General features: G+C 38.3%; 2 protein-coding genes across 5 annotated transcripts; one reads left to right on the plus strand and one right to left on the minus strand.

Annotated features, from left to right (window-relative positions):
• Positions 1-241: 241 nt before the first annotated feature.
• LOC110058920 (uncharacterized) lies at positions 242-8,434 on the plus strand. Its single transcript, XM_089272752.1, has 7 exons — positions 242-358; positions 2,924-3,204; positions 3,560-3,723; positions 4,697-4,794; positions 5,415-5,473; positions 6,619-6,711; positions 7,284-8,434. Exons 2-7 carry the CDS (start codon positions 2,949-2,951, stop codon positions 7,355-7,357), a joined length of 744 nt encoding a protein of 247 aa, XP_089128878.1. The 5' UTR covers positions 242-358; positions 2,924-2,948; the 3' UTR covers positions 7,358-8,434.
• LOC110058994 (uncharacterized) lies at positions 8,020-22,060 on the minus strand. 4 transcript variants are annotated; one of them, XM_089272747.1, is made up of 10 exons: positions 21,883-22,058; positions 17,453-17,527; positions 16,861-17,079; positions 16,274-16,431; positions 14,720-14,817; positions 12,556-12,620; positions 11,777-11,863; positions 11,166-11,309; positions 10,388-10,531; positions 8,020-9,027 (listed from the first exon to the last, which is right to left on the minus strand). In XM_089272747.1, exons 3-10 carry the CDS (start codon positions 17,075-17,077, stop codon positions 8,951-8,953), a joined length of 990 nt encoding a protein of 329 aa, XP_089128873.1. In that variant the 5' UTR covers positions 17,078-17,079; positions 17,453-17,527; positions 21,883-22,058; the 3' UTR covers positions 8,020-8,950. The 4 variants fall into 4 exon arrangements, with proteins under 4 accessions (XP_089128873.1, XP_089128872.1, XP_089128874.1 ...); XM_089272746.1 differs by lacking the exon at positions 17,453-17,527; XM_089272748.1 differs by lacking the exons at positions 17,453-17,527; positions 21,883-22,058 and adding an exon at positions 17,810-17,963.
• Positions 22,061-25,090: the final 3,030 nt, after the last annotated feature.

The raw sequence follows: 25,090 nt of genomic DNA on the forward strand, positions 1-25,090 counted from the left end.
TTTCTCTAAAATTAATCTTCTCTTGGCATCATAATTATTTATGTCTCCGAAGTAACAAAAAAGAAAGATTCTTTATTCCTTTCGATAATTTTAGTGGAGCTGTTAATAGTTCGTGAGTCACTGATTGCCAGGCGTAGTCCATCGATAAAAATCGATATCGGAAATCAATCGATATCAATGACATGCAATATTTGTTGATCAATTGTCAGCATGCTGTCAGCAACAAAACGGGAACATAGATTTACATATTTTTCACACTTCAAATCGGTATTCCAAGTCACGCACTCCAATTCTCTCCTTTGGCAGCCCGAGAGAGAGTGAACCGGAGCTGCTCGAGTACTAGCAGGGATTTGCGCAGGTAAAGTAGAAGATAGTTGTGGCAGAAACATTGGTTATATTCCCATTTTCCAACAAAGAAACCACTGCAAACCTACACTCAGTTTGTAAGCCGAATAAATAATTAGTTTGAGTTTCAGAACTTTATAAGGTCAAACAGCAATCGTGATACACTAAGGAAAAAGAATAAATTCGCACCCATAGCTTATGCAGAGTTTCTATGTTTTAGATTCACTGCGTGAAAAGTTAATCGTTCAATCGTAACTCAGTATAAATGAATTGTAGTTCATATCATACATACATATGTAACACAACTCATCACATTTGACAAATGGTGAAGCCCATACATTTCAAACATGAGCTGCAAGCCGAGTAACGAATTGAAATTGAATGAAGCTATTAAGTTTTGCTCTAAAACGAACTCGTAAAATAAAACGACTTCTTCCCAGTATGACTTAACACTGAACTAATCCGTGTTTCGTCACCAATTTTCTTCCTATATCCGAAATGACGCTTATGTTCCCCTGGTTATTGAATATTCAAACTTTGTTAGGTCACGGCATAACCAATTTATGCACACTGCAATGCCCTCCTACGTCAATCAGATGGTAACGAAATTGTTTTAGTCCTTTCGAGCAATATGTATCTTCACAACCGTCTACATATTATTACAATTAGTGGAGAGAGAAAGGCAAATATTAAAGAAAAAATTTCCTTTTATCATTGCACCGGTTTGTTGCCATTTCATACCTTGCTCCGATGGCATAGATTTAAACAGCTGTCACGGTGATACCCTTCCATTTTGTAATAAAAGTAAACAAACAAGTTTACTTAGGGACGGACCATCACTTTTTTAGCGGCGGTAGTTGGGCAGTTTCCCCAAAAATTTCCTGCACAGCAAAAACTGCTGAATTTTTTTTTTTTTTTTTTGTACTAATTTTAATTTTCAAAACACAATTCTACAAACATTACAATGCAGGTCTCAATACGCTACTCTACTTACAGAACATTACTTACGTTGCCTACAATACGGGTTACTTATGCTGGCAATACAATACTGAATACAGTTTCTTACAGAATATACAATTACTTGCAATACGGGCTACTTACACTGCTAACAATATTATACTCTACTTACATTACTTGCTGTACATACAGTTACTTACAATACGTTATACTGTATATTGACATTGAGGAGGGAGGAGTACTTCTCACTAACACAGTTAATTAAGACAGATTTTCAAGATTGTATTTAATGAGTGACTTACTCATAAAATCCTGAATGGAGATGGCCAGGCTATTTAACTTGCTTGAATAAATTTAATGGCGCATAAATAAGGCAGTGTAGTTGAATTTCCGTACGTATTATTGCTATGTCGTGGGAGCTTGCAGTAATACCGAACAAGGTCTCCTCTGTGGTAGGAGAAATTTGACTCGCATTCACTTGGTTGAACCAGTTCAAGACCTTTTGGGTAAACAATTTGGTAAACATACATTCGATAAAAGAGTGCTCAATTGAATCTTTATCTCCGCAGTATAGACATTCATCTTCCGCCTTAATACCAAACCTGAATAATTCTTTCTTAGTTACTATCGTTCTATGGATTAATTTAAATTGAAACTCTTTGAGTTTAGTTTCCTTTCAAATGTTTTTCAGTGATTTAAAGATCTTAGTCCATAGGTCCTTTTTTAAAGAGAGTTTTTCGCTTCAACGTTTAGGGTCCGTTTGATCTTCGGTGTGAATCTTGACGTTAAACAAATTATAGAAGTCCGTTGAGTTAGCCTTGTACAGATTAATTTGTGTCGATTCGTTGAGGGAAAAGATGTTATTATTCCCAGTAAAAAATGATTTGTTGATGATGTCGGAGCACTTGGCTAGAAACGTTAAGCGTTCCGGAATAGCGCTAACAACTTGATAATACTGTAAAAAATTGGATTCACAGGAATATTTATCACGGAACTCGTGGAATGTTAAAAAACTGCCACTTTCATTCAATAGGTCATTAATCGATAGAATACCCTTTTTAAACCATTCACTTAGGAAGATGGGTTTCCCGTCCACCAATATATCTTTGTTATTAAACAATACTAACTCCTGCTTTTGATCGTACGAGTAAAGAGTTTTTAATTCATGGAAGAAGTCTGGTATCTTCTTATAGAAGGGCGGGAGGTCTTTAAAGTAATTCGTGTCGTAGTTGCACCTTAGTAGAAAGTATAAGAGGAACCACAGGGAAAAAAATCGACCAAGTGCTTTCTATTATCCAGGTCCTGTTTTTTATGTTAAAAAAAGAAAAAATTGCACAAGCTTCTTGTCCACCAAAAATACTCCGATGTACAGCCTGAAAGTGAGAAAAATTTCCTGCCCAGCAAATTGCATTATGTATTTTCCAACCTCGTTACCAGGGTCTTTTCCCTGCCAGGAAAAAGACCCTGGGAACGAGTTTGTGTATTTTCTCCTTGAAATTAGGGGGGGTGAGGGGGGGGGGGGCTAAAGCCCACCCCGTCCCTGACCCGCATTACACACCATCGCAGGTCCAACCCTGAACCAAACTGCTGAATGTCGTTTATTACTAGCTTTTTGTAACAGTTGCCAGGGTCATCTGAAAACCAAAATGGCGCGAGGAACATGGCGACGACTGTTGCTGCTTTCGATGTGGGCCATAGTTCTCCTACACATTCAGTACGTGAAGACAGAAATTCGCCTACGTTGCGCAATGGTAAAGGATTGGTTTCCAAGCGATGTTAAACCTCAAACCTCAAAGCCTCCATATGTACTCGACGTAATTAGCCCAGATGGGAAGTCCGTACTTGAGGATATGTATCGTGGTGAGCCACATTACGGACCTGAACAAGAATTAACCTACACAAGTAAGATATTTTGGATAACCTAACCTATACAAAATGTCAGATGCAAAGTCGACAGGTCACGTGGAAGAGTAGATATATAGATGTCCGGTACCTATGTTGGAATTCCCTCATGTAACTGGTTTTATCATCCTTTGTCGACAACCTTTTCATTATTGCCTGTGTGCTTGTCAAGGCCTTAGTGACCTTAGTGCCTGAGTAAGGACAAATTTGAATTCGATCTCTGGAGAAACGGTTTCTCTCAAAAAGGATTTTCACGGTATATAGATCCACATGACAAGACTGTAATATTTGTGATTTCTTGATTTGTTCTGTGAATAACGTAGCAATGTTCTGTCCATTTTGTTCCCTAATTTAGTCTTCCTGAATGGCACTCACTCCGACAATGTAACAGAGATGTTTACAGGCTTTATGATTTACGTCTACAACGAATTTGAAGATGAAGAAAGTGGACATTTTGTAAAACCACTACCTGCTGGAGTATCCATGGAAGAATGTCACTTCAATCAAACATCACAATGGGTAATTACTTCCTTTGGACTATTTCAGCGTTTAATAGGTTTTTTTTTTGTTTTTCTTGTTTGTTTATTTGTTTTCGTTGTGGTAGTTTTGGTATTTATTTACTTGCTTAAGAAATTAGGGAGCTTAAGCAAACCACGACGGCAACGGCAACCAGAACGCCACAAAACAAAAGACTTGATGAGCAGAACAATGGTTGTGCTCGTGCGTTATATATCTTTGTACATTTCTTTGCTGTCCTCTGCAAAACAACAACGTGAAATGACCAAGTTCTGCGTATTTTGGAGAACGCTAACGATGGCGGCTAACTTTTCGTATTTTTATTTGGAATTGAACGCTGGCATTACATATTAAATTTTTAACTTGAACAAGTTTTGAGACCGGTAGGAACAAATCTAGACAACTGCAAAATGCGAAGGTAAGTAAAATATAAATTCATTTTTTTCTAGGCGTTCTCCTTGGGGTCGCCGTCGTCATTGCTTAAGCTCTCTATTCTCAAGCACTATAACCACTTCTCAATTTAACACAAAAACCCTTCTCATTTACTCTTTCCTTTAAATCACATTCTGTTTTCATTGTTCGTTTTTTCTATCCTTTCTTTATTTTGATTTTCAATATTCATTCAGCCTTTTACTCCGATTCCTCTTTATTCGATTCCCACCATTTTCTCTTGTCTATGCTTTGTGATGAAAATATCTTATTAAAGTACGGAAAAGAAAGGTCAATTATTCATTCACGAGCATTACGTGGATCGAGCTAAAACGTGAGTCACCGAGTAATTCTCGTACAATTAATTTTTCAGTTTTAAACTACAATCGAACGTATGCGCCGTATGAGGAACTTATGCTGTAAATCTCTGAAATTAAAAGGAATATATTCAGCAGATGGAGTAAATGTAGAGCGTAGTGCCAAGTCAGCCAGTGACATTATCTAGGAATCATCCCGTAGTACATGAATTTTTTTTTTCGTTTTTCAGATTGAATATGTGGAAAATTCTACTTCCACCAACCGGAGCAGTCTCCAAGTGAAATGGAAGTCACCCAAAAAATATCCAGCAGGAAAAATTACCATAAGGTAAATATTGTATTGTTAGTTGAGTGAATAAGACTACGAGTAGTCCCTGTTTTGCTTAGTCCGCCGATTGAGCGAGACCGTACATAAACCGCGACGAAAAATTGGCTGCGCGAACTCCTGGTGGCGAGCCTAGCCGCGATTTCGTGCGGCCATTTTTTCCCCTCGCGGTTTAATTTCTTTCGCGTCACGCACGACGGACTAAGCGAAAGAGGGACTTCTCGTAGTATTGTGTGGGATCGAAGATCAAACGCCCTTCGCACTACGAGGTCAGATGTGTCTTAGGCCGTTCCTTACGTGTTCATTTCCATAACCTTAACTATAGGGACGAGGTTAATTTGAAAAATTTTAAACCAAAGTCAAAATTAATAATATCATCATATGTTTATAAGTTCATGATAAATTCCAAAGCTAGCGTTTTGAGCGGTATTAGACCTTGCCAGGGAAAACATTACCAAACGTCAGTTTTATTTTAGGCAGCAACCTGATTTTCAATTAATTTTTCAGCTTCTTTGTTTTATTGTGGCATAAACTGAAGTTCAAAGAAAGATGCGAATAAATGGCACCGTTTATAATTGTCCTTCCGGACTTTTAAAACCAATCTTTCTACCTTCTTCATTTAGTGCCAGTGTTGTCAAGGAGCAAGGCGTTTACTGGGAAGGAATCACTTTGACTCTAAATCGTAAGTTTTACAAGAGTTGATTCTTGCCCCTCTCTCTCCATGTACAACCCTCTCTGTCATTCATGCAAAGAGTATCAGAACCACGAAATGAATCTTGGCTGGGTACATATATAGTACACTCTGAGACCGATAAACAAGACACGACGACATCATATGAGATAAGAATCACGTCGTGATGCCCATCTCCAGGACGCTACTGTGTTTATTATCCTTCAAGTATTTTGTTGCAACACGCACAGTTTTGAAAACTGGGAAATATCACTCGGATATCCCCCAGTTTTCGCTGGAGCATATTCAGTCAAGTGACGGCCTCAAGTGACACGTTTAGACCAGTCGCGCGCCAGCGAAAATATTTGATGGATTATAAGCTAGGATATTTGTCCTTGTGCTACGCTCTCGGAAAACTGTCAGCTTTGAGGAACAGATCATGTCCAAGTTTTGGAAAATGGGGTATATTATTTAGATATTCCCCAGTTTTATCTGGGGCATATTCTGATCAGACACCCTAACCCTAAGTGTTTAGACCAATCACGCGCGAGCGAAGATATTTGATTTATTATAATACAAGTCGTTAGCCAGCGGTCGGGCGGAATATAGGTCAATTGCTATGTATGTCAACTATATCCAGTATCTAACACAATTTAACAGGTACCGCGTTCCAGTGCATTTAAATTTCCATCGGCGATTGAAACAGTTGGTTTGAGAGGCTACCGGCAGATGAGAACCGACCCCAATGTATAAACGTTTTGAGACCATTAACCTGAACAGTCTCACGGATGCCGTCGTTTCTCTCTTTTCTCGCCGCTAATACGCCCGATAACAGGCTTTATTATATGGCAAGCCAAGATGAACCAAATCTTGCGCTGTGATTGGCTACATATACCCGAGCGGGCAAGATGGAGCTTGCTCGCTCGGGATTACCTGCTGTGTCCCGCAAGAAAATAGTGTTCTTTTTTTTATATAATCAATCCTTTATTGACCAAGCTTGTCAAAAAAATATTTGACTCCGTCTCAGTTCCATAAACACGTAAAAAAAACACTTGAGAACGACGCCAATATCCAGCCATCTTGACCGAACAAGCTTGGTCAATGATCGTTACCCATATGTATCTGTCAGATAATAACCTGGTTTGTTTCTTTTCCAGATTTGTGTCCCCTACCAGGTTGTGCCGATGTTGAGGATTGCCCTCATGGTCTTGCCAAGACCAAATTTGGATGTCAAACTTGTGAATGTGCAGGTTAGTGTATTGGGTTTCGGAGAAGATAAAAGGTCTAATGAGGAGAACAATGGCTGTGCACGTGCGTTATAAATCTTTGTCCATTTCCTTGTCGCCCTCTGCAAAACAAAAACGTGAAATGACCAAATTCTGCGTGGTCTGAGGAACCCGAAAGACAACGGCTGATTCTTCGTATTTTTATTTGGAACTGAGCGCTGTACCTCATTGCATATTTAGTCTGAGCACGTTTTCTGAGCCATTGGCGTAGTGAAAAGATCTAGACAATTGGGAATTTCGCTGGTAAAATATAAATTCATCTGTGACTAGGCTTTGTCCTCGCCGTCGCCGTTGCTTAAGCTCCCTGATATTTCGGAGGGGGGGACTTTCAATCGGGATATCGATGTTTATTTATGGATTCTGGGTACTAGTTCCTTTTGCTCCGAGCTACGAGTTTCAAAGCTACAACCCGTGCTTCGCTTTAAGAGCAAAACGAAATGGAAGGGAAATGGGCGGGATAGGAAGAACGTGTACCATCTTGTTTTCGATTCACGATTGATTCACGATTGATGCTTGTTTCTTTTTGTTGTTCACAGGTGCTGGAAGCAACACTATTGGTTTCATCAGTCTTCTGGTCATTGTGCTTGCGTTGCTCTCCAATTTGAGATAAATTGTCACCGTTTTTTCATGAGAAGAAAAGTCTTGCGATCGCAGTTTCAAGTTCCTAGTTAGTTGTAATAATTAGTCAAGCAACAGAAGCTTGTGAAGCTTGTGGGCGCCTTTGTATTCCCTATAGCGATGTCTAACACAAAGACTTAAGTGACTTATTGTCCCAAAGTTTACTGGCCGTTTTTTCGTCAGTGATTGTTTCCCTAATGTAACAGGGTCTGGTGGGCTTTGACTGACAGCTGATAATTGGTTAAAATCGTAACTATGAGCTTAGAAATAACGCAGTTTTTTCTATCAAATACATGAGATCTGCAAAATTTATTGGTAGTTGAGAAATGGACTGAAATTTGAAAAGATCGATGAGAAATTGCCGAAAATATCTCTTATAACTCAGTCGTTAAAACCACCATCTAGACACTCGTATGACCAAGCTTACGCGGGACCGTATTGGTCCCGTATTAGTCCCGTAATAATTTGGGATTAGTCTCGTATTAGTCTCGTATTAGTCCCGTATTGGTCCTAACACCCCCTCCCCCTCCCCCCTCACCCCCGATTCGGTCACTCGCAAAAACGCAAATGAATGATAAGAACAGCACAAGCGTTTTTCGATTGTTTGTTGAACTCGAGGAATCACCTCAACGTAACCATGAGCACAAGCACCAGAACGATAGTCAAGTTTATTTACATTAAAACTGAATAAATAACAAACCTCACCACTATTACGTCAAATATATTGTGCCAGGTAAACACTATTAACTAGCTTCTGAGCATGTTTCACTGCTCATTTGTAATGCTAACTACTCTATATTGTACAGATGCGACCCGTGTAGGCCGAATTTAAACTATTAACCAATCGATACATGATACAGAAATCATATTTCACTGCATTGCAAGAGATCGCTGAAGAAATCTGCTCACTACTGCTACCGTTACTAACTACTCGCTCACTACTGCTACTTACTAGTCTTAGGGTTACTTCCCTGAGTGTTAGAACTTCCTATGTGTATATACATTTATGTCAAGTCGCGTTCGAAACAACTTTGAAGCATTGTAAAATACACCAGCTTTTCGAAATTGTCTACGATATACCAAGTATAATACTATTCTGTGAGATTTTTGAAAAGATAACCTAAGAGTAATTTTTCACTGGCTGAGTTAAAATGAAATAAGTGAAAAATGTTTTCTCACACGCCACTGGGGCCTGCGTATAGGTCATGTGACCTATGGGGTGGGCAGTTGTTTTTGTTGCGTCCGCCATTATCGACTTTCCCGCCCATCCACCCAAAGATTTTCAGTTTTTATCCAATACCAGTATAATGTACAAGCCTTGAACTTTTTTGTCATTTCCAGTCTTTAGCGTAATACTACTTGTTTTAGCCAAGGTCAGGCGGCAGCGGTCAGCTTGACATGGCTACCAGCAGTGGTGTGTGAGAAATAGGGTTTCCATTCACGGTTTCTTTGTTTGCTTCCATAAAAAATTACCAAGAAACGTTTGAATTGACCAGAAAATATATATTATAAATAAAAAAGTTTGTTAAAAGAACTCAGGTTTAGTGAACAGTTTGCTTTTTCGCCTCCAAAGCAAGTTTTCAGTTTAAAATGAAAACCACACGAACGCCAGGAAAGCCAACATGAAGGAAATACCTGGGAATCCAAGTCTGCTGGCTCCATCTGAAAGAAATAAAACAAACAAATTGTGAAGGTTGCATTTCAAAGTTCACATCCTATTATTTTTGTTACAAGCTACTAACATTCTTGAGTAAAGATAGACGAGAAAAGTCTCGGTTCAAAGATTTTGAAGTTCATAGCTATGGTTGCACTGCAAATGTCCCTCTTTAGTTATTTACTTATCAGTTAGTTTGAAAGTTGTGTTTAAACCACGTGACAAGCTGTTCAAACTCTTTACTCGCGTGCTAGAGAGGGGGAGGCTTAAGGAGGGGTAGGGAGGGGGAGGAGAGATAGCAAAGTTTGTTTTAGCTTTTTTTCCCGACACAACTTCACCAGTCCTGGGTTTCTCTTCTTCGACTGTTTAACAGACATTCATCATCTCAAATTTATCAGGATAGAGGTCCAGTGACAGCTAGACAATTTTTGGACAGTTTTCTAAACCAGGAGAAACACAATAGCCAATTCTCAAGTCACAAGTTCTAACGAGTCGACGCCAATGACCAGCTATCACCATCACATACCTCTGGCTGTACAACAGGGTTACATGTTGTTCGATGAACCATTAAAGTTTCTCAACTGCCGTTAGAAGAATGTATTGTAGCCAGTAAGGAGAATTAACAACTCGATGTTATATAATGGGTCAATTATGTTAAAAGTTTAATTGATGTTAAAAAGTTAACAATATGAAGTGTGATTGTATTAGATTTTACTCACTGCACTCGCCCTTATGAGCCACTGAAACACTGTTCTTTTCCATTCAAGCTTTAGACTTCATTGAACATTCGTTACTGCACGTTTTATCATCCGTTCCACACACAGGATTGTAAACAGTCACACGCACGAAGTCACATTCACCCAAATTACGGAGGGTCTCGTGTTACATTCTAAATCTCTTCAACCTCTCGCAGCCACACGCTTAAACAACGTAAGCATTAGTTGTTTTCCATGCAACCTCTAGTACCTTAAGTAAGTGTTTTTTTTCTAACACAATCGGGACGTTTTAGGCCTGGAGTGGTTCATACTAGCGACATAACGACATGACGACATATTCGCTTATAAATATGGGTGACCCTCTATGAATTATATGCGCATTTTAGGCTCCCTTGGAACGTTCCAAATCAAAACTTGTGTTGGGAGAACAAAAACAAAGATCAAATACGTAACAAATACAATTTCCCTGTTTTCCGAGAAACACCACACACAAAATACGCAAAATTGCGGTCAATGTAATCTGTCAATGTAACTACTTCATTAAAGGAAGAGGGAGAAATTATTATTGGAATTAATTTCAACATTTTAAAAAAGCTATGTTAAATGACATCGTCTATAAAAGAGCCACATTAGAGATTCGATCATTACTCACTATCGCATTCCCCATTAAAGGCCACTGTAATTTTCTTCTTTTGCTCACAAGCTTCACGTTCCATTGAACACTTATTGCTGTATGTTTTATTATCTGTTCCACACACCGGAGCATATATCTCGGCACAGGCAAAATCACAAGAATCTGCAAACAGGCACAAAAACTTTCATGAAATGCTGCAACAGCTCCTTACATTAACCCCCAATCCCTCTATTACCCAACCCTTGCCACAACCCCACCTCCTTGGAGATCATTTTTGAACAGGAAGTCGTGTAAAAAATATTAACTTACAGCATTTGCAAGTCTTTAGTTAACAAAATTGATTAAGGTTGCCCCTGACCAATAGTTTTCAATATTCAATGGAAATATCCTGCCAGTAATTTCTCAGAATGTCCATTGTTGAAAAAAAGGTTTTCATCATGGAAGTGATGGTATTTTTAATAAGTTGCGTAAGCCAGGGCAGGGTTGTTCAAAGCCTGATTAAGCTAACCCAGGATTAGTGAAAGGTTTGATTTCAGTTTTGTAACGTTTCAGTGAGGTGTTCTGTCTATATTTTTTGTTGTTCAGTTGAGTTTGAATAATCTCAAACTACACGAAACATAAGCAAAGAAAAACACTTTTATACCAAAAAAATTAATACTTCAGTTAACATTCAATCATAGGTCAGCGTTAACCGCCTTTTGAACGGCCCGGTCAAGTCTGCAAGTATTAGAGCCCAGAACTTTTACTTTAAGTATAAATATCCCAGAGCCACATTAGAGATTTGATCATTACTCACTACTGCATTCCCCATCAGAGGCCACTGTAATTTCCTTCTTTTGCTCACAAGCTTCACGTTCCATTGAACACTTATTGCTGTATGTTTTATCATCTGTTCCACACACCGGAGCATATATCTCGGCACAGGCAAAATCACAAGAATCTGCAAACAGGCACTAAAACTTTTCTGAAATGCTGCAACAGCTCGGCTTACATTAACCCTCCCCCCCCCCCCCCCCCTCCATCCCTCCATTACCCAACCCTTGCCCCAACCCCACCTCCTTGGAGTTGATTTTTGCACCAAGGCAGGGTTGTTCAAAGCCTGATTAAGCTAACCCAGGATTAGTGAAAGGCTTGATTTCAGTGAGGTGTTCTGTTTACATTTTTTATCCTTCAGCTTTGAGTTTGAATAATCTCAAACTACACAAATCATAAGCAGAAAAATTACATTAAAAAATTAATACTTAATCAGTTAACTTTTAATCCTAGGTTAGTGTTAAACGCCTTTTGAACAACCTGGTCAAGTTTATAAGTATTAGAGCCTAGAACTTTTACTTTAAGTATAAATATCCCATATTTAATTTACTGTATTCATTTTGTCTCATATTTTTATATATTCTGATACAATACCTGAGCACTGACAAGTCCTGCATCCATAACTGTCATATTTATAGAGCTGGCCTGGGCATGCAACACATTTTCTCAATGGGCATGCATCTGGAAATATTTAATGTAAATGACATTAAACTTAAGAACGTGGACAACTGATGCACTATAAGTTATAGAACACTTGACTGTTCAAGAACATACTGAACAAAATTGGCTTAAAGTCCTAACTGCAGATGCCAGAACCCTGGCTAGTTTCCATTCAAAAATTAGCCCCATGGATGGGGTGCTAATCCATCACAGGGTTACCCCCAGGATTAAATTTGCCAGTACCCAGGTATATACAGCTGGGTGGGGAGGGGCATTGTAAGGCTCATAGTAACATGTCTCGTCCAAAAGCACAACACAACAACCCAAACCAGGCCTGAACCCGCACTGCTTGATCCAAAGTCTGGGCACTAACCATTAGGCCAAAGTGCCCCGGCCTCTCCCAACAGGTACCCTGTTGAATGACAGAACACCTGGACCCTGTAAGCTACCAAGTCACCCATCAAGACCACTTCTCTAGAGGTGGAAAAAGAGTATATGTGTCTAGCCCAGGAAGATCCAATAGCCCCATTATGTGGAGGGCAGAAAACAGCCTGCTTGTGAAGTCCAAAAACAAGATTCATGTACATAGCTGGCAAACCTTGCTTGATCTAATTAAGACCACATAAAAATTGCTGTTTCTGAGATGAAAATGTTTGGGGTTATTGATAACAAAAATTAATAAAACAACAAAATAGAATCAAACATTAACTTACATCTAAGTTGAGCTTTGAATCCTTCATAATATATTGGAGGATTTGTCTGTAACAGTACACTTGCACTGAAACAGATTTTCACAGCACAGTTTAGAATACATTTACTTACCATTTTGATATTGGCAGATATGTTAGTTTGTGCACTTTGCTATTTATATTATGTTTTTATTGATCTTATTTATATTATGTAAGTAATACATCTGACTGTATTCGCAAAAATGTGCCCTTGGATTTGAAGATATAATCACATCTTCAAGGTAACAAATGCATTTATTTTTTTCTCAAGCATCTGAGTGGGCCGGAACCCTAAAGCCTTGAATTTGATTGGCTAATCATACGCACGTGACCACTCCAGCTTTTAACAATACGGCCCACGGGCCAGATTTTTTTCCTGCTGCCTAAATTTTGTTCTTAAAAGTTAGCGGTAAACGTCAATCTTTTGCCTTTTTCACACATCCATCAACGATTGGTCAACGCAAGTTTATCTCTGTTCACTTTAAAATGGCAACGAAAGTCACTGTAAGTAAATTCAATTGAGTGTTTTGAAGTTGTAAGAGTTTGCTTAATTGTTTGTAGCTTGGCGCTGTAATGGCGCGTAATCCTGTGTTTCTCTCACCGTAAAATTTGAGTCAATTTCAGTCGAGTTTACCTCTCTGATTGTTGCTGTATTTAGAAGAAATTCTGTGGAATACATTTAATGAATTTCCTTGCTTTCTGCTATTCAATTTACGGTAGAAAAGAGACGAAGTGATTTTAAAAGCAATGACTGACAGAAATTTTTTTGTAGTAAAACTTGAAACTTCGCACGAAATTTCACACCGCAAAAACAATTTTGGAGAACTTAACTGAGTAGCAGTTCGAAAAAAAACTGTTTTTTAATACATCTTTCTTTGTCTACTATCTGAGTTACTCGCTCGCTGCCGAGAATTTTTGCAAATCGTTAGTAGACGGTGCGCAAGCCGATTCAATGAAAAGACCACGCATTACCATTCAAGATCTCGGTCACAGTTTTTCACCATATGGACCTCCCAGCCGGCAAATAACATATATGCATTACTCACAACTAACAGCCAACAAACATTTATAAATACTGTACATTAAGTAAAAAAGGCAAATAAATAGAATGAATGAATGAAAAACAAACACATTGACTGGAGAAATCTACCATAAGTTATCAAGTTATTATTACATCTTTTCATCGTTTGGGCTTTTCTGAATGGGTTATTTGAAAAACTGTAATCTTCTAAATTAACATATTAACTGTTCACATAATTATGCAGTACAAAAAGTGGCACATTAACAAATGATTGATTCATTGCATTAAGTGCATCTCTGTAAGGATCTCGTACTAAGTGGATAACAGTAGTTTCTATTAATTTGTATGCACCTATTAGCCTCTTTTGCTTAGGTCATAAAATAAGTATAATATTATCCATTACCAGAACAAACATGACCCAAACTCTATTAATAACATAGTGCGCATGCTAGTCCTATCAAATTCCTATTGAGCCATCATGAACAAAATCTCTATGTATGCACAGCCGGCATATATAAGACGAGGTGAGCAGTTTCAATTTACCTGCAAAATTTCCGTCAAGTTTATGGCAAGTTCCTTTTGTTTAAGTTTTGGCAAAGTGAAGATTATTCCGAACAATCCAAACTCTACATAATTTGAGCCTTTGACTTTTCAGCAAGCTAAGGTGTTTACTTAAACCTGAGTATTTTGACTTTGTTTGCCTACATTTTTATCTTTAATTAATCAATTTGAAGAAGCGAATTTTTTGTTGACAATTTTAGAAACCAGGTTAAGTGTTTTCATCCAACCATTGCTCAACTTATTTTAGCGTGTTAGGATCCTAATGACCTTTGTTTTCCTCCACATTGCATTGTGAGAACTTTGAAGTCAATCACAAATAAAACATGTTTTAGTGCCCAAGTTGTTGTCGCCATGTTATAAAAGAATTGGTTCATGCTTTTAGCTGTGCATACATGTATATCGAGTTATGGATGCACTTGGGAAGTTAATGGAGAACATTCAAGAAGCTAGAGTTGCTCTCGCCTATTACCTTGAGCAACTCTTAGCTTCTTTCATGCTCTCCAAACTTCCCGAGCGCGTCCATAATTTGAAATATGCATGCTAAGCATGAACCAATTCTATATTTACCTGAATGTGATATTGCCAGCATAGTAACCATCTTTTGGTGGCTTCCATATCAGTTTCAAACTTGTCCAGTTTCCATCTGATGTGAAGTTTTGCACCAACTGTGGAGACATCAAAATGATAAACACAAGCAGCTTGACAAAGTTAAATGGTGCCGACTCCCTTTGAAAAAGCACCCTTGAAATTAATTACTCAATTTTGCAATTTGTTTTAATTAAAATATATCAAATTACATTTTTCAATCTGACCCAATGCTAAGTACAATTAATTTATGTTAAAACAGCAGATTTCAAACCCACTTAAATGTACCACACATTTGACTGCAGACACCATTATTGAATTTGAGTCTTGTAAAGTTTTATCCGTCAGACTAATTATTATGCATGACTGCTGGCAACAGAGAAGTTTTTGGCATTCATCTTAAGCAAACTGGAATAGTTAACAAATCGAATGTGGTATAGCATGGTCTGTACTCTTATCAACAATGAGTACACGTCATCGCAGTGGTCAAAATGTTGTGGACCCAAAAGGCACAGCTGAGTGAGTCCACAACAAATTTTTACCACTGTACATGTGATGACGCGTACTTGTTATTGATAAGAGTACAGACCACGCTAAACCACACTCGATTTGTTTTTTTACCACAATATCAAAGATAACGAAAGAAATCTTTGTCAAGATTTGTTGACAATTGATAATTGAAAACACTGACTCGGACTTGAAAGTGCAGACGCTGCATTATGCAAATGAGTCACTTGTACACGTCAGACTTTCCTTTCAAAAACTTTTGCAAACTTGTTCAACATGCAGAAACAAAAAGAAAAAAATGTTTGGGAAAAGAGCAATGACGTGTACTCTTTGTTGATAAGAGTATGGACCACGCTAAACCACATTTTGATTTGTTTTCTACGACAATATCAACATCAAAGAAAATGTTTTTTTCAGAGCACGAGCTGAAAAAGGCATTGCACGACACATTTACCAAAGCAGCGTGTTAAGGACTCTTATTGACAATGGCAAATTAGCCAATCAGATCGAGAGATTAGCAGCAATTGTGGTAAAAACTTGTTTAGCTTGGGCGGTTTGTTTTCCCAATACAGCTAGACTACATGATATTCTCTAGAGAACGGTTTTTTATCTTTCTAAGAATTATTCAATCATTAAATTATGTACACGCATCTATTTGAAAATTTGAAAGCAAGAATTCTCAAGAGTAGACATCACATGACCTGAAATGGGGTAACAAACTGCCCAAGCTAAAAAGGTCTATTATCCTCTAAGCTTATATTTGCAACAAAAGGTTGCCAGAACAGGACAGAAGCACTGAATACCTCAAAATGTTATATTCACAGTCAATGTACTAGAATTTTCACTCAAACATGTTCAATGAAGTGAAATTAAAAAGTTGTCTTGTGTAGAAGTTCAGTAAATTTTACACCAATGTATTCATTTAATAAATTGTGTCATTAAATAGCACTCAATAAACAGGACACCTCACATTTATTATTTTCCTTTGTTCACTGCATCAACTATATCAAGTACTCTGACTTAACTAACTTGAAGATTGTTGCAATCAACTGCCTCGACTCCTGCTGGAAAATCTTCTGGAACAAAGCGACCATTGGTATAACTTTTTACAGAGTTCTCAGCATATACAATAAAACCAATAAATCTTCTCATCTTTTGGTCTGCAGTCAAAGAGCCATTGAGGTAAACTGAAAAACAAATTCCAAGTCATACAGGGTTCTTCAAAGTTAACATTGATAGTAACTGTGTACTGTGAGTCAGTGCATGTATTATACTATATAACTAAACTCAGGTCACTAACAGTCAATTTGATTAGAGTCTATAGTGCCTCTCCTTAGTCCTAGTAATAAATTTTGGGTTAAGTATTAAGTGCTTGAGAGGGTTCTTAATTAAAAGCAAGGCTATAGAGAAATAACAATTAGCAACATTCTCTCTGGGAGCCCTTAATATCATTTCCTCATCTATCATGTGACACAAAGACAAATTTCCCAAGTTCCAAGTCTAAATTCAAACACTGGCAGTTTAACACGATAAACTTAAAACATTTAGTAGTCAAAAGAGTTAATAGGTTAAATCATATATTAATAATTTTAATTGTTAATTATTTTCCACCTCACCTATGTGAGAACTTTGTGGAGTGTATCTAGGTATTGATTCACCATCAGGGACATATCCAGTGACACTTAACTCATAAGGTAAATTGTCCACAAAGACCTGGGGAGATGTTCCTGGAAACCATGATTTCATGCTTGCACAGGATGGCACATCTGCACACTCCACCCATGCCAATAGGATTATGAAGACAAAACCGGCAAGTTGTTCTTGTGGCTTCATCACTGAAAGATAAAAAAAAAAAAGGTACAAGAACTGTAACATTTATTTAGTGTAGGACAGTATATAAAATCTGGCCAGACTATGCATGAATAAAGTGGATCTGCATGCTTTCCCCAAATGTTTTCCATTTATACTTTAATTTCTAAACTTTCCACCACAACCCACAATAGTATCAGCACTATGGTTGTGTGGGCATATCAGAAGGGACTTCCTGTTTTGTGAAGGAAATCAAAAACACAATAACAGGTCTGAGGACATGAAGTTATTGCTTAATTATACAAACCTGCACAAAGATTGCAAAGCTATTAAGACTTAACATGTGTTCACTGAAAACACAGATCAAAGTCCAGGGGCAAATTATCAAAAGTGGCGTACCCTGTATGCAAAATATGTTTTCACAAGGGTGCTCTCTGCTGGCTGGAAGCTAATTATCCTTTGGCTTGCTGGGATCTGTTAAAAATTATTGTCACTACTAGGTTTGCACTGCATGTGCTTGTGTTGAGTTTGTCAGTCTGTGAAGTGTGCCTTAATGGCCTTGTGAAAATACATGTAGGTGCTGTCAAGACAATGGTGTTGAAAAACTCATGAGTGTATTTTTTTTAAGGTATGTTCCATGCTGTTTCAAAGCATAGGGTATCCAAAAGTCATGAAGCTTTGTGGCAGTTAACTTTCCTATAAATACAAGTTTTTAAATTTAAATGATCTAAAGCAGCAGTGCCAGATGAAATTTACCAACTATTGATGATGATTTTACAAGCCTTAGCTAGTGAACCTCACTGTAAAGGCTGAGACACACTAGGTGACAAGTCGCTGCGACAGGTCTCTGCTACAAGTCCCTCCATGCGTACTGCTTCCAACTCAAGTCGCTGCGACAACTGGTGCTTGATTCTGCACAGGCGCCATGTGCAGTGATTTTTTGGAACTAGTTTTTTAATTCAACATGGTGGACCTACATGCAGCAAAGGCCAAAGAAAAAGAAGCCTTTAGTTCTGTTAATGATGCTGTTAGATAATGAAGAATATACACAAGCTGATTGGTGCGCAGTGCCAACACTTCTTTGAAACCAAGTGGATCTTTTCGAGTGTCTTTCTCCTGTAGTCTTTGTGACTTTTATCCCACTGGGCCGGGTTGTTCGGAAGGCGGTTAATGCTAACCCAGGATTAAAAGTTAACTGAAGTACAATTTTTTTCTTGCATACAAATGTTTTTCACTGCTTATGTTCTGTGTATTTTGAGATTATTCAAATTCAAAACAGAAGGCCAAACAATAAAAACAGAAAATCTTACCGCAAAGTTACAAAACTCAAATCAAAATTCTAGCTTAACCTAGGTTAGCTTAATTGGGCTTTGAACAACCCGGCCCAGGAGTCTTTTGTCTTTATAGAACTGGATTACCATTTTTTTTTGTGGTTACATTCCATGTTGAAGGTGATGAATCCTCGGATCGCTCAGATTGTTGTCTGTCCACATGTTCAGTAGTCTCCTTCGCAGCCGTTATTAGGGTCATCACGCAAAGCTCCCCCCACTAACGGCTGCTCACGAGAGAGACACATTCCTTTCCCTAAAATTGACCAATAAGAAACAGGCTTCCATATTCTGGAAACCTGGTCCAAGTCCCTCTCCATTACTTGAAAGCAAACATGGCAGATCTATCTTCTTCTTTTTCAAAAGTGTGTGAACAATTCAAGTTTAGCGAGTTAAACAAGCATCAAAAAGAAACGATTGTTTTGCACGTGTGCATCTGTCATGTTTTTTTTTTTTAATTTTTTTTTTTATTTACCAATGACATACGTTACTTACATTAAAGTTACTTACAGAAGAATAAAATATCTACAATTAACTTACAATCAAAAATAAATATATAATTAGCTTACGATAACAACTCTACAATATACAATGATGAGGAACACACTTATACATTAACTAACAGTACCGAGATTATTTACTAATAGATTATTCACATGAAATATACAAACGCGATTACATTACTCACAAAAATTAATACTAACAATACTACAAAGCTTGAAAATTAAGAGATACAACAGAAGGGAGAATATTTTAATTAGCTTTGTGCTTTTAACAATGCAAAAAAAAAAAAAGCAGTTCAGTTGTCATGCTGTTCAAAAAGTTCAAATAATAATAACGCCATCTACGTGATTAACAAAAAAATGAAATAATACATAAATTAATTTGGGATTAGTACCCACTTTTTTTAAAAATAATCTTTCTTTTTGATCTTACTTTCCGTTTCATATTTGATGGCAATTTTAGTACAAAATCCTTGAATTGTGGGTTGAATTTGGCATCTTCTGCAGTCCCATATAAGTAGTTTACCAATGATTATAAAATAGTTCAGTAAGTTGAGTAAAGGGCATGGTTTGGATAATATTCCAAATAAAACATCTTGGAGGGAAAGATGAACCTGCTGATTTGAGATTTGGTGCCAGTAACCTTGAAACTCACTCCAGAATCGTTTAACAAAGGAGCAATGATAAAGTAGGTGGTATAAAGTTTCCAGTTCTGCCTTGCAAAATGAACATAGATCGTCTGTTTTAAAGCCTATTTTGTGTAATTTTGAATTAGTGTACAGAATAGAGTTGAGCACTTTGAATTGAAATCCTTTCACATAAGACTCAAGAACAACAGAGTGTGGCAGACTGAAGATTTGTCTCAGCTGATCGATAGAAAAGTTAAAATCGTTCTGCAGTTTGTTTATGATATTAGGCAATTGTGCTATTTTGCGAACAAGAAGTGAGTAATAGTCTTTTGATTTCTTTTTTCTGACGTCGAAGATGTTGTCGTCAATAAAGAAGGATGGAGGAGCTAAAGATGGACAGGAAATGATATTCTTTAAAAAGGACGGTATAGAATGGCGAAGGCCAGCCCATTGCAAATAACTAATATTGGCTATCTTGTCAGACCAGTGGCTGAGTACGTCATTTATAGTTAAATCAAAATGTAGGTCTTGGATACGAATCACTCCCGCCTCAAAATACTTTTTGTAGAAGACTGGTCTTTTTTCGGCATCTGTCATGTTTTGTTTTTGCGCGCACAGCAAGCGCCCAGCAAATATAACGAGGAATTTGATAGGCGTAGCCGATAACAATCACGTGCATTCAAAAACAAAGGGAAAGGAATGTGTCTCTCTCGTGAGCAGCCATTAGTGGGGAGGAGCATTGCGTGATGACCCTAATAACGGCTGCGAAGGAGACTACATGTTCAGTTGCCATTTTGAACAGGCTACTGAGGGATCATGGGAAACTGAATGATGCTCTCTCATTGGTTAATTTATATTTTGTCGCAGAGACATGTCACAGAAGTGTACATACACTGTGACAATGGTGCTTTCACTCATTTTGTCACTGCGAAAAGTTGCATGAATTCAAACCAGTTTGAATTTGTGCAACTGATTGTAGCGACAAAATTCTGTCACAGCAACAAAGATTTTCACAAAACTTCACCATCTCACACGAGCTGAATTGCTGCGGCAACTGTCCCCATGGCGTGTCACAGTGACTTCTTGCCCAGTGTGTCTCAGCCTCAAATGGTTTATTTAGATTGTTTGCAGCAAATAATGCCACACCTAATTAAGATTTAAGGACAAGTAAGGTCCAATTCAGACGCCGAACTTTTCATGAGCTGAACTTAATTCGAATTTGGACCGACCCAAATTATCAAAAGTACACCTGTTGATTCAAACGTCGAACTTAATTCGCCGAACTTTATTTAGTTTAAACCAAATCACATCGAAATGTCAGCGATTTTCAGACAAAGCGAAAACGGCTTGTAAAATATGTTATAATAATTTATGCATTAGGTTCTGCTCACGAAAAGTTCGACGTCTGAATCAAAGCCGTCCCAAAGCCGAAATTCCCGGCTGATCTAGGCAGGAAGAACCGCTGGGCCGTTCCAAATTCAAATAGCCGTTCTTAGGCCCAGTTCAGACGTCGTGCTTTTGCCGTGCCGAACTAAATTCAGGATTTAAGTTCGACAAAAGCACGGCAGAGGCATGGCATCTGAATCAAACTTTTGCATTAAGTTCAGCAAGCAATTAAGTTCGACAAGCTCTGCCGTGCTACACGACTCTGGCACGGCAGTGATTCAGACATCATGCTTTTGCCATGCTAAACAAAATTCGTAAATTATATTGATGTATTTTGGCGAGATTGCGTTCCCACGGGGAGTTAGGAGGAGAATTGCTACGAGGCATTACTAAATGTTGAATTTGGTTCGACTCTGGCACGACGTCTGAATCAGAATTGTTTCTTTGCCGTGCTACAGTCGAACCAAATTGCAATTTAGTTCGGCACAGCAAACGCACGACGTCTGAACTGGGCCTTAATTGATTCAATTTCAAACGCCGAACTTTTCATGTACTTAATTCAATGTTTTTGGTTCGGCTCATGAAAAGTTCGGCGTCTGAACTGGGCCTAAGCAGAACTGGTACATCTATTTCTCTGCTACGAAATGGGACTTTGGACACATGGATTTTCTCCTGAGAGTACAGAACAGCAAAATCTTTCCCAGAAAATATTACTTGAAATAGTTAGAATTGTTTACAAGTTCACTTGTTGTGGATTTTGTTTAATTCCAAATCCGGCCCAATGAATAATGAAGATTTCAAGCTTTTTGGCTTCATCGAACTAAATTTAAAGACATAGCAAGCACATGAGATATAAAACCTGCGTACAAGTACCTAGAGCTTCAACGCAAAGACTGGGTACACCACAAAAGTTGGTGCATTTGACAGGTCAGCCATAGGAGAGCTTAATTAATTTTAGCCAGCTGCAAGCCGGTAATTCTTACCTTGTTTTTTGACCATAAAATCTTTCACAAAAAAGCTTTATCACACTCTTGCAAACACTGATGTACTTATATGTGCAGTAAGTTAGAAGAACTTATAATATTCCCTTTCAGCGATGCATGGTATGCAGGGCAGAATTACACCAACTTGATAGAGGAAACAGTCACGCAAACTAACTGGACCGCCAGGAACTGGGACTTGACTGTTTTCTACTTCATTTCTGAATGCTCGAAATGTCCCCTGACACCTTGCCTAGCGGGTCGCCTAGGGGATTTCTATTGCTGGTTTTCAGTGTCACGCAATTCAAAATAGATCAAAATAAGAATAAAAACCGGTCAATAGATAAAGTCCAGAATCTGGGAAATGAAAGAAAGTAAATATGCAAGGACTCTCCCCGAAATTCTGGTCACAGCAATTTTTCTTATGCGAGATATGCGGAGAATTTTTTTTTTGCTACAAAAGCGTAAATTTATCCCTCGAGGAACTCTAAAACATTAAAATAATACTTTTTCTAAGACATGAACTGTTCAGATAGCCAAGTTCCCCGAAATAAGTCACTTTTTTAACCATAATGACAGCTCTCTAGGCCGTCATGTAAATGCCGCGTTACACAAAAGCTTAGAAATTCAAGCGTAGTGTATCACAAAGCCAAGAACCCATTCGGAGCTAAAATTTGTATGAATATTAGTTTTCAGCCGTCTTTATACATCATTTAAGTAAAATCTCAGGAAGATCAATAGTTTTGTAGTTCGAATTTTAGTGACGTCATGTGAAAACCAGCTATATCTACAAACGCCCGAATCGGAGATTGCTTCTAAAAGTACATCGGCGGGTTCAACAAATGGGGATTTAATTCACAGTAGTTTTCTGTGGAGAGTCATACTACATAATAATTTGGAAAACAGTCTTAACAAAATACACGCGCTGATTGGTTAAAAATCGTGTTTCTATCATATTAATAATGGTAACTGAACTGAGTGGAGTGCAATTTGGTCTGAAATCGTACGAGTGATTTCAAAATCGAACGAGCGCGCAGAGCGAGTTCGATTTGAAATCACAAGTACGATTTTAGACCAAAATTGCACGACACGAAGTTCAGTTGCCACTTTATTAGATCCATTTTGAAATCGCACAATCAGTTATCGCCTTAAATATTAGATTTTTGGTGTATTGTTCCAGTAGCCGGTTTGTTAAAAAAAAAAGGGGAAGCGGAAACGCCTTTACGTCTCATTTAGTATGCTAAACGATGTCATGTGATGAAAACTCACTCGAGCATGACAAAGAAATAAGCAGTTATCGAATCAGAACGAAAATAGTCTACTTCAGGTACAAAAGTTCAGCTCTCGTCGCCTGAATCAAAGAGGGAAGGCCTTCCTTTCTTCTGTGGTGTTGGTTCCTTTCTTCTGTGGCTGTTTCATTGTCTTTGGAGAAGGAATTTGAAGGTGCATCCTGTGTAATTCAGCGATCAATTTCTTTCGAGTTGTGAAACTCCCTCGAGTGCACGATGCCCAGTGGATGGTACGTTTTCTTTTCTTTTAAACACATTTTAATGGCATGATTTTAAGGGAGTCCAGCTCGTTATCATCTCCGTTTCGTTTTGTGACCTCGGCGTAGGACTCATTTTTTCCTGTAACCTCCCCAGTAAGTAAGACATTTGCGTATCTCGCACTTGTTTTGCGCGCGCACTACGCCATCTGCAGGTACATGTTTACAGTTGGATTTAAGTATAATTTTCGACGGCCGTCGATAAAACCAGGAACATGGAACATTCCGGAATATCCCGGAACATCCCGGAACATTCCGGAACATCGCACAATTATAATAATTATGAGAAAAATATGCAAAATTAATTTTTTTAAAAATTAAATCAAACAAAAATAAACTGGTATTAGCTCGGAAAATAAAAACAAAAACATAACAAAAAAAAAGGTAAAAAAGAAAGAAAATGACAGTGACTGCAATTAGTGAAGGCTAGCAACTAAGAAGAGTAATCCATTCCTTCCAGTCGTTCGCCGTCAGTTTAATCACGTGACTGTTCCTTATTCCCAGATTTCGTTCCTGGTTTTATCGACGGCCATTTTCGACAGATAACAGCTAGTTTTTCGGCTGGAAGACGTTAACAGTTAGAGGTTAGCGATGTGCTGCTATTCTAGTGTTCCTGGTTTAAGTACAGGTTCATTAACCTTGATTTGGTCACAGTGAGAATTTTACTTTCAGTTTAGTTGTGTACTTGGTAGCGTAGTTGATTGCGTCATGTCAACCCCAGCGCGCGCGTGACGCTAAACCATGGCTTGCGTGATGCGCAGAACGTGTGCGCACTAACAAAAGTAGGCACCGTCCTTAAATCTTATTGGTTTCTATGCGTAGCAAAAGAATTGTGATTGGTCCAAGATAATCACGCCACTGTCAACTTGTATCGAGCGTCGCTACTCGCAGAATAATCAAAACTTACAGCGAAAGCAGAATTGAACTACGAAATCTACAAATCTTAAAGAAAATGCTGGAAAGTAAAATCGTTTTCTGTCATTAGAGCAGCCCTGTGAGCCAAACAGCTTGGACGTTTGCCTTGAATATTGCAGGAATTGAAAAATACGCTTGGAAAACTTGCGGTTGCAGTCAACACTGCAGGCCATTCGACTCGAGTTTTGAACGAAAGGAGCGTTAGTGGCCAAAGGTATATGGGAACATGAACCCAGTTGCAGAGGAAGCCATGTCAGTAGCAACCTCTTCAGATGATTCAGCTGCTGCGGTGGTAGTGTTCCGACATGTTGGTACATAATATTCACTAAATAAGAAAATAAACAGTTGTTGATTCGCTAGCAATTAATCATTTGGGTCCAGCAAACGTGCCATTTTGAGTAACTCCTCTTAAAAACTGAGCCGAATCTAGATTCTTTGTTTCTATATTAACCAGTTAATCTTTCAGAAAACATCGAAACTGTTGTTCGATCATTTTTTCGTCAGAAGGATCACTACAAAGTCGATCAACAGTGGTGAATCTAGGGGAGGGGCCCGGGAGGCCCGCCCTCCCTTATTTTGAGTAAAAAAAAAAAAAAAATCGCAGAAGGAAGAAAAGCCGGCAGGGCAAGCAACCCTTCCCCCATGCCCTCCCCCTTCCCCCATGCCCTCCCCCTTCCCCCCTTTAGCACACGGTCTGGATCCGCCACTAATCAGTTATATTGACTATATTGCATCTCAGTTAAAAGTTGT

Source organism: Orbicella faveolata, unplaced genomic scaffold (assembly GCF_042242905.1).
Source record: "Orbicella faveolata isolate gen_17 unplaced genomic scaffold, um_ofav_v1 contig_35, whole genome shotgun sequence".
Taxonomy (NCBI): domain Eukaryota; kingdom Metazoa; phylum Cnidaria; class Anthozoa; order Scleractinia; family Merulinidae; genus Orbicella; species Orbicella faveolata.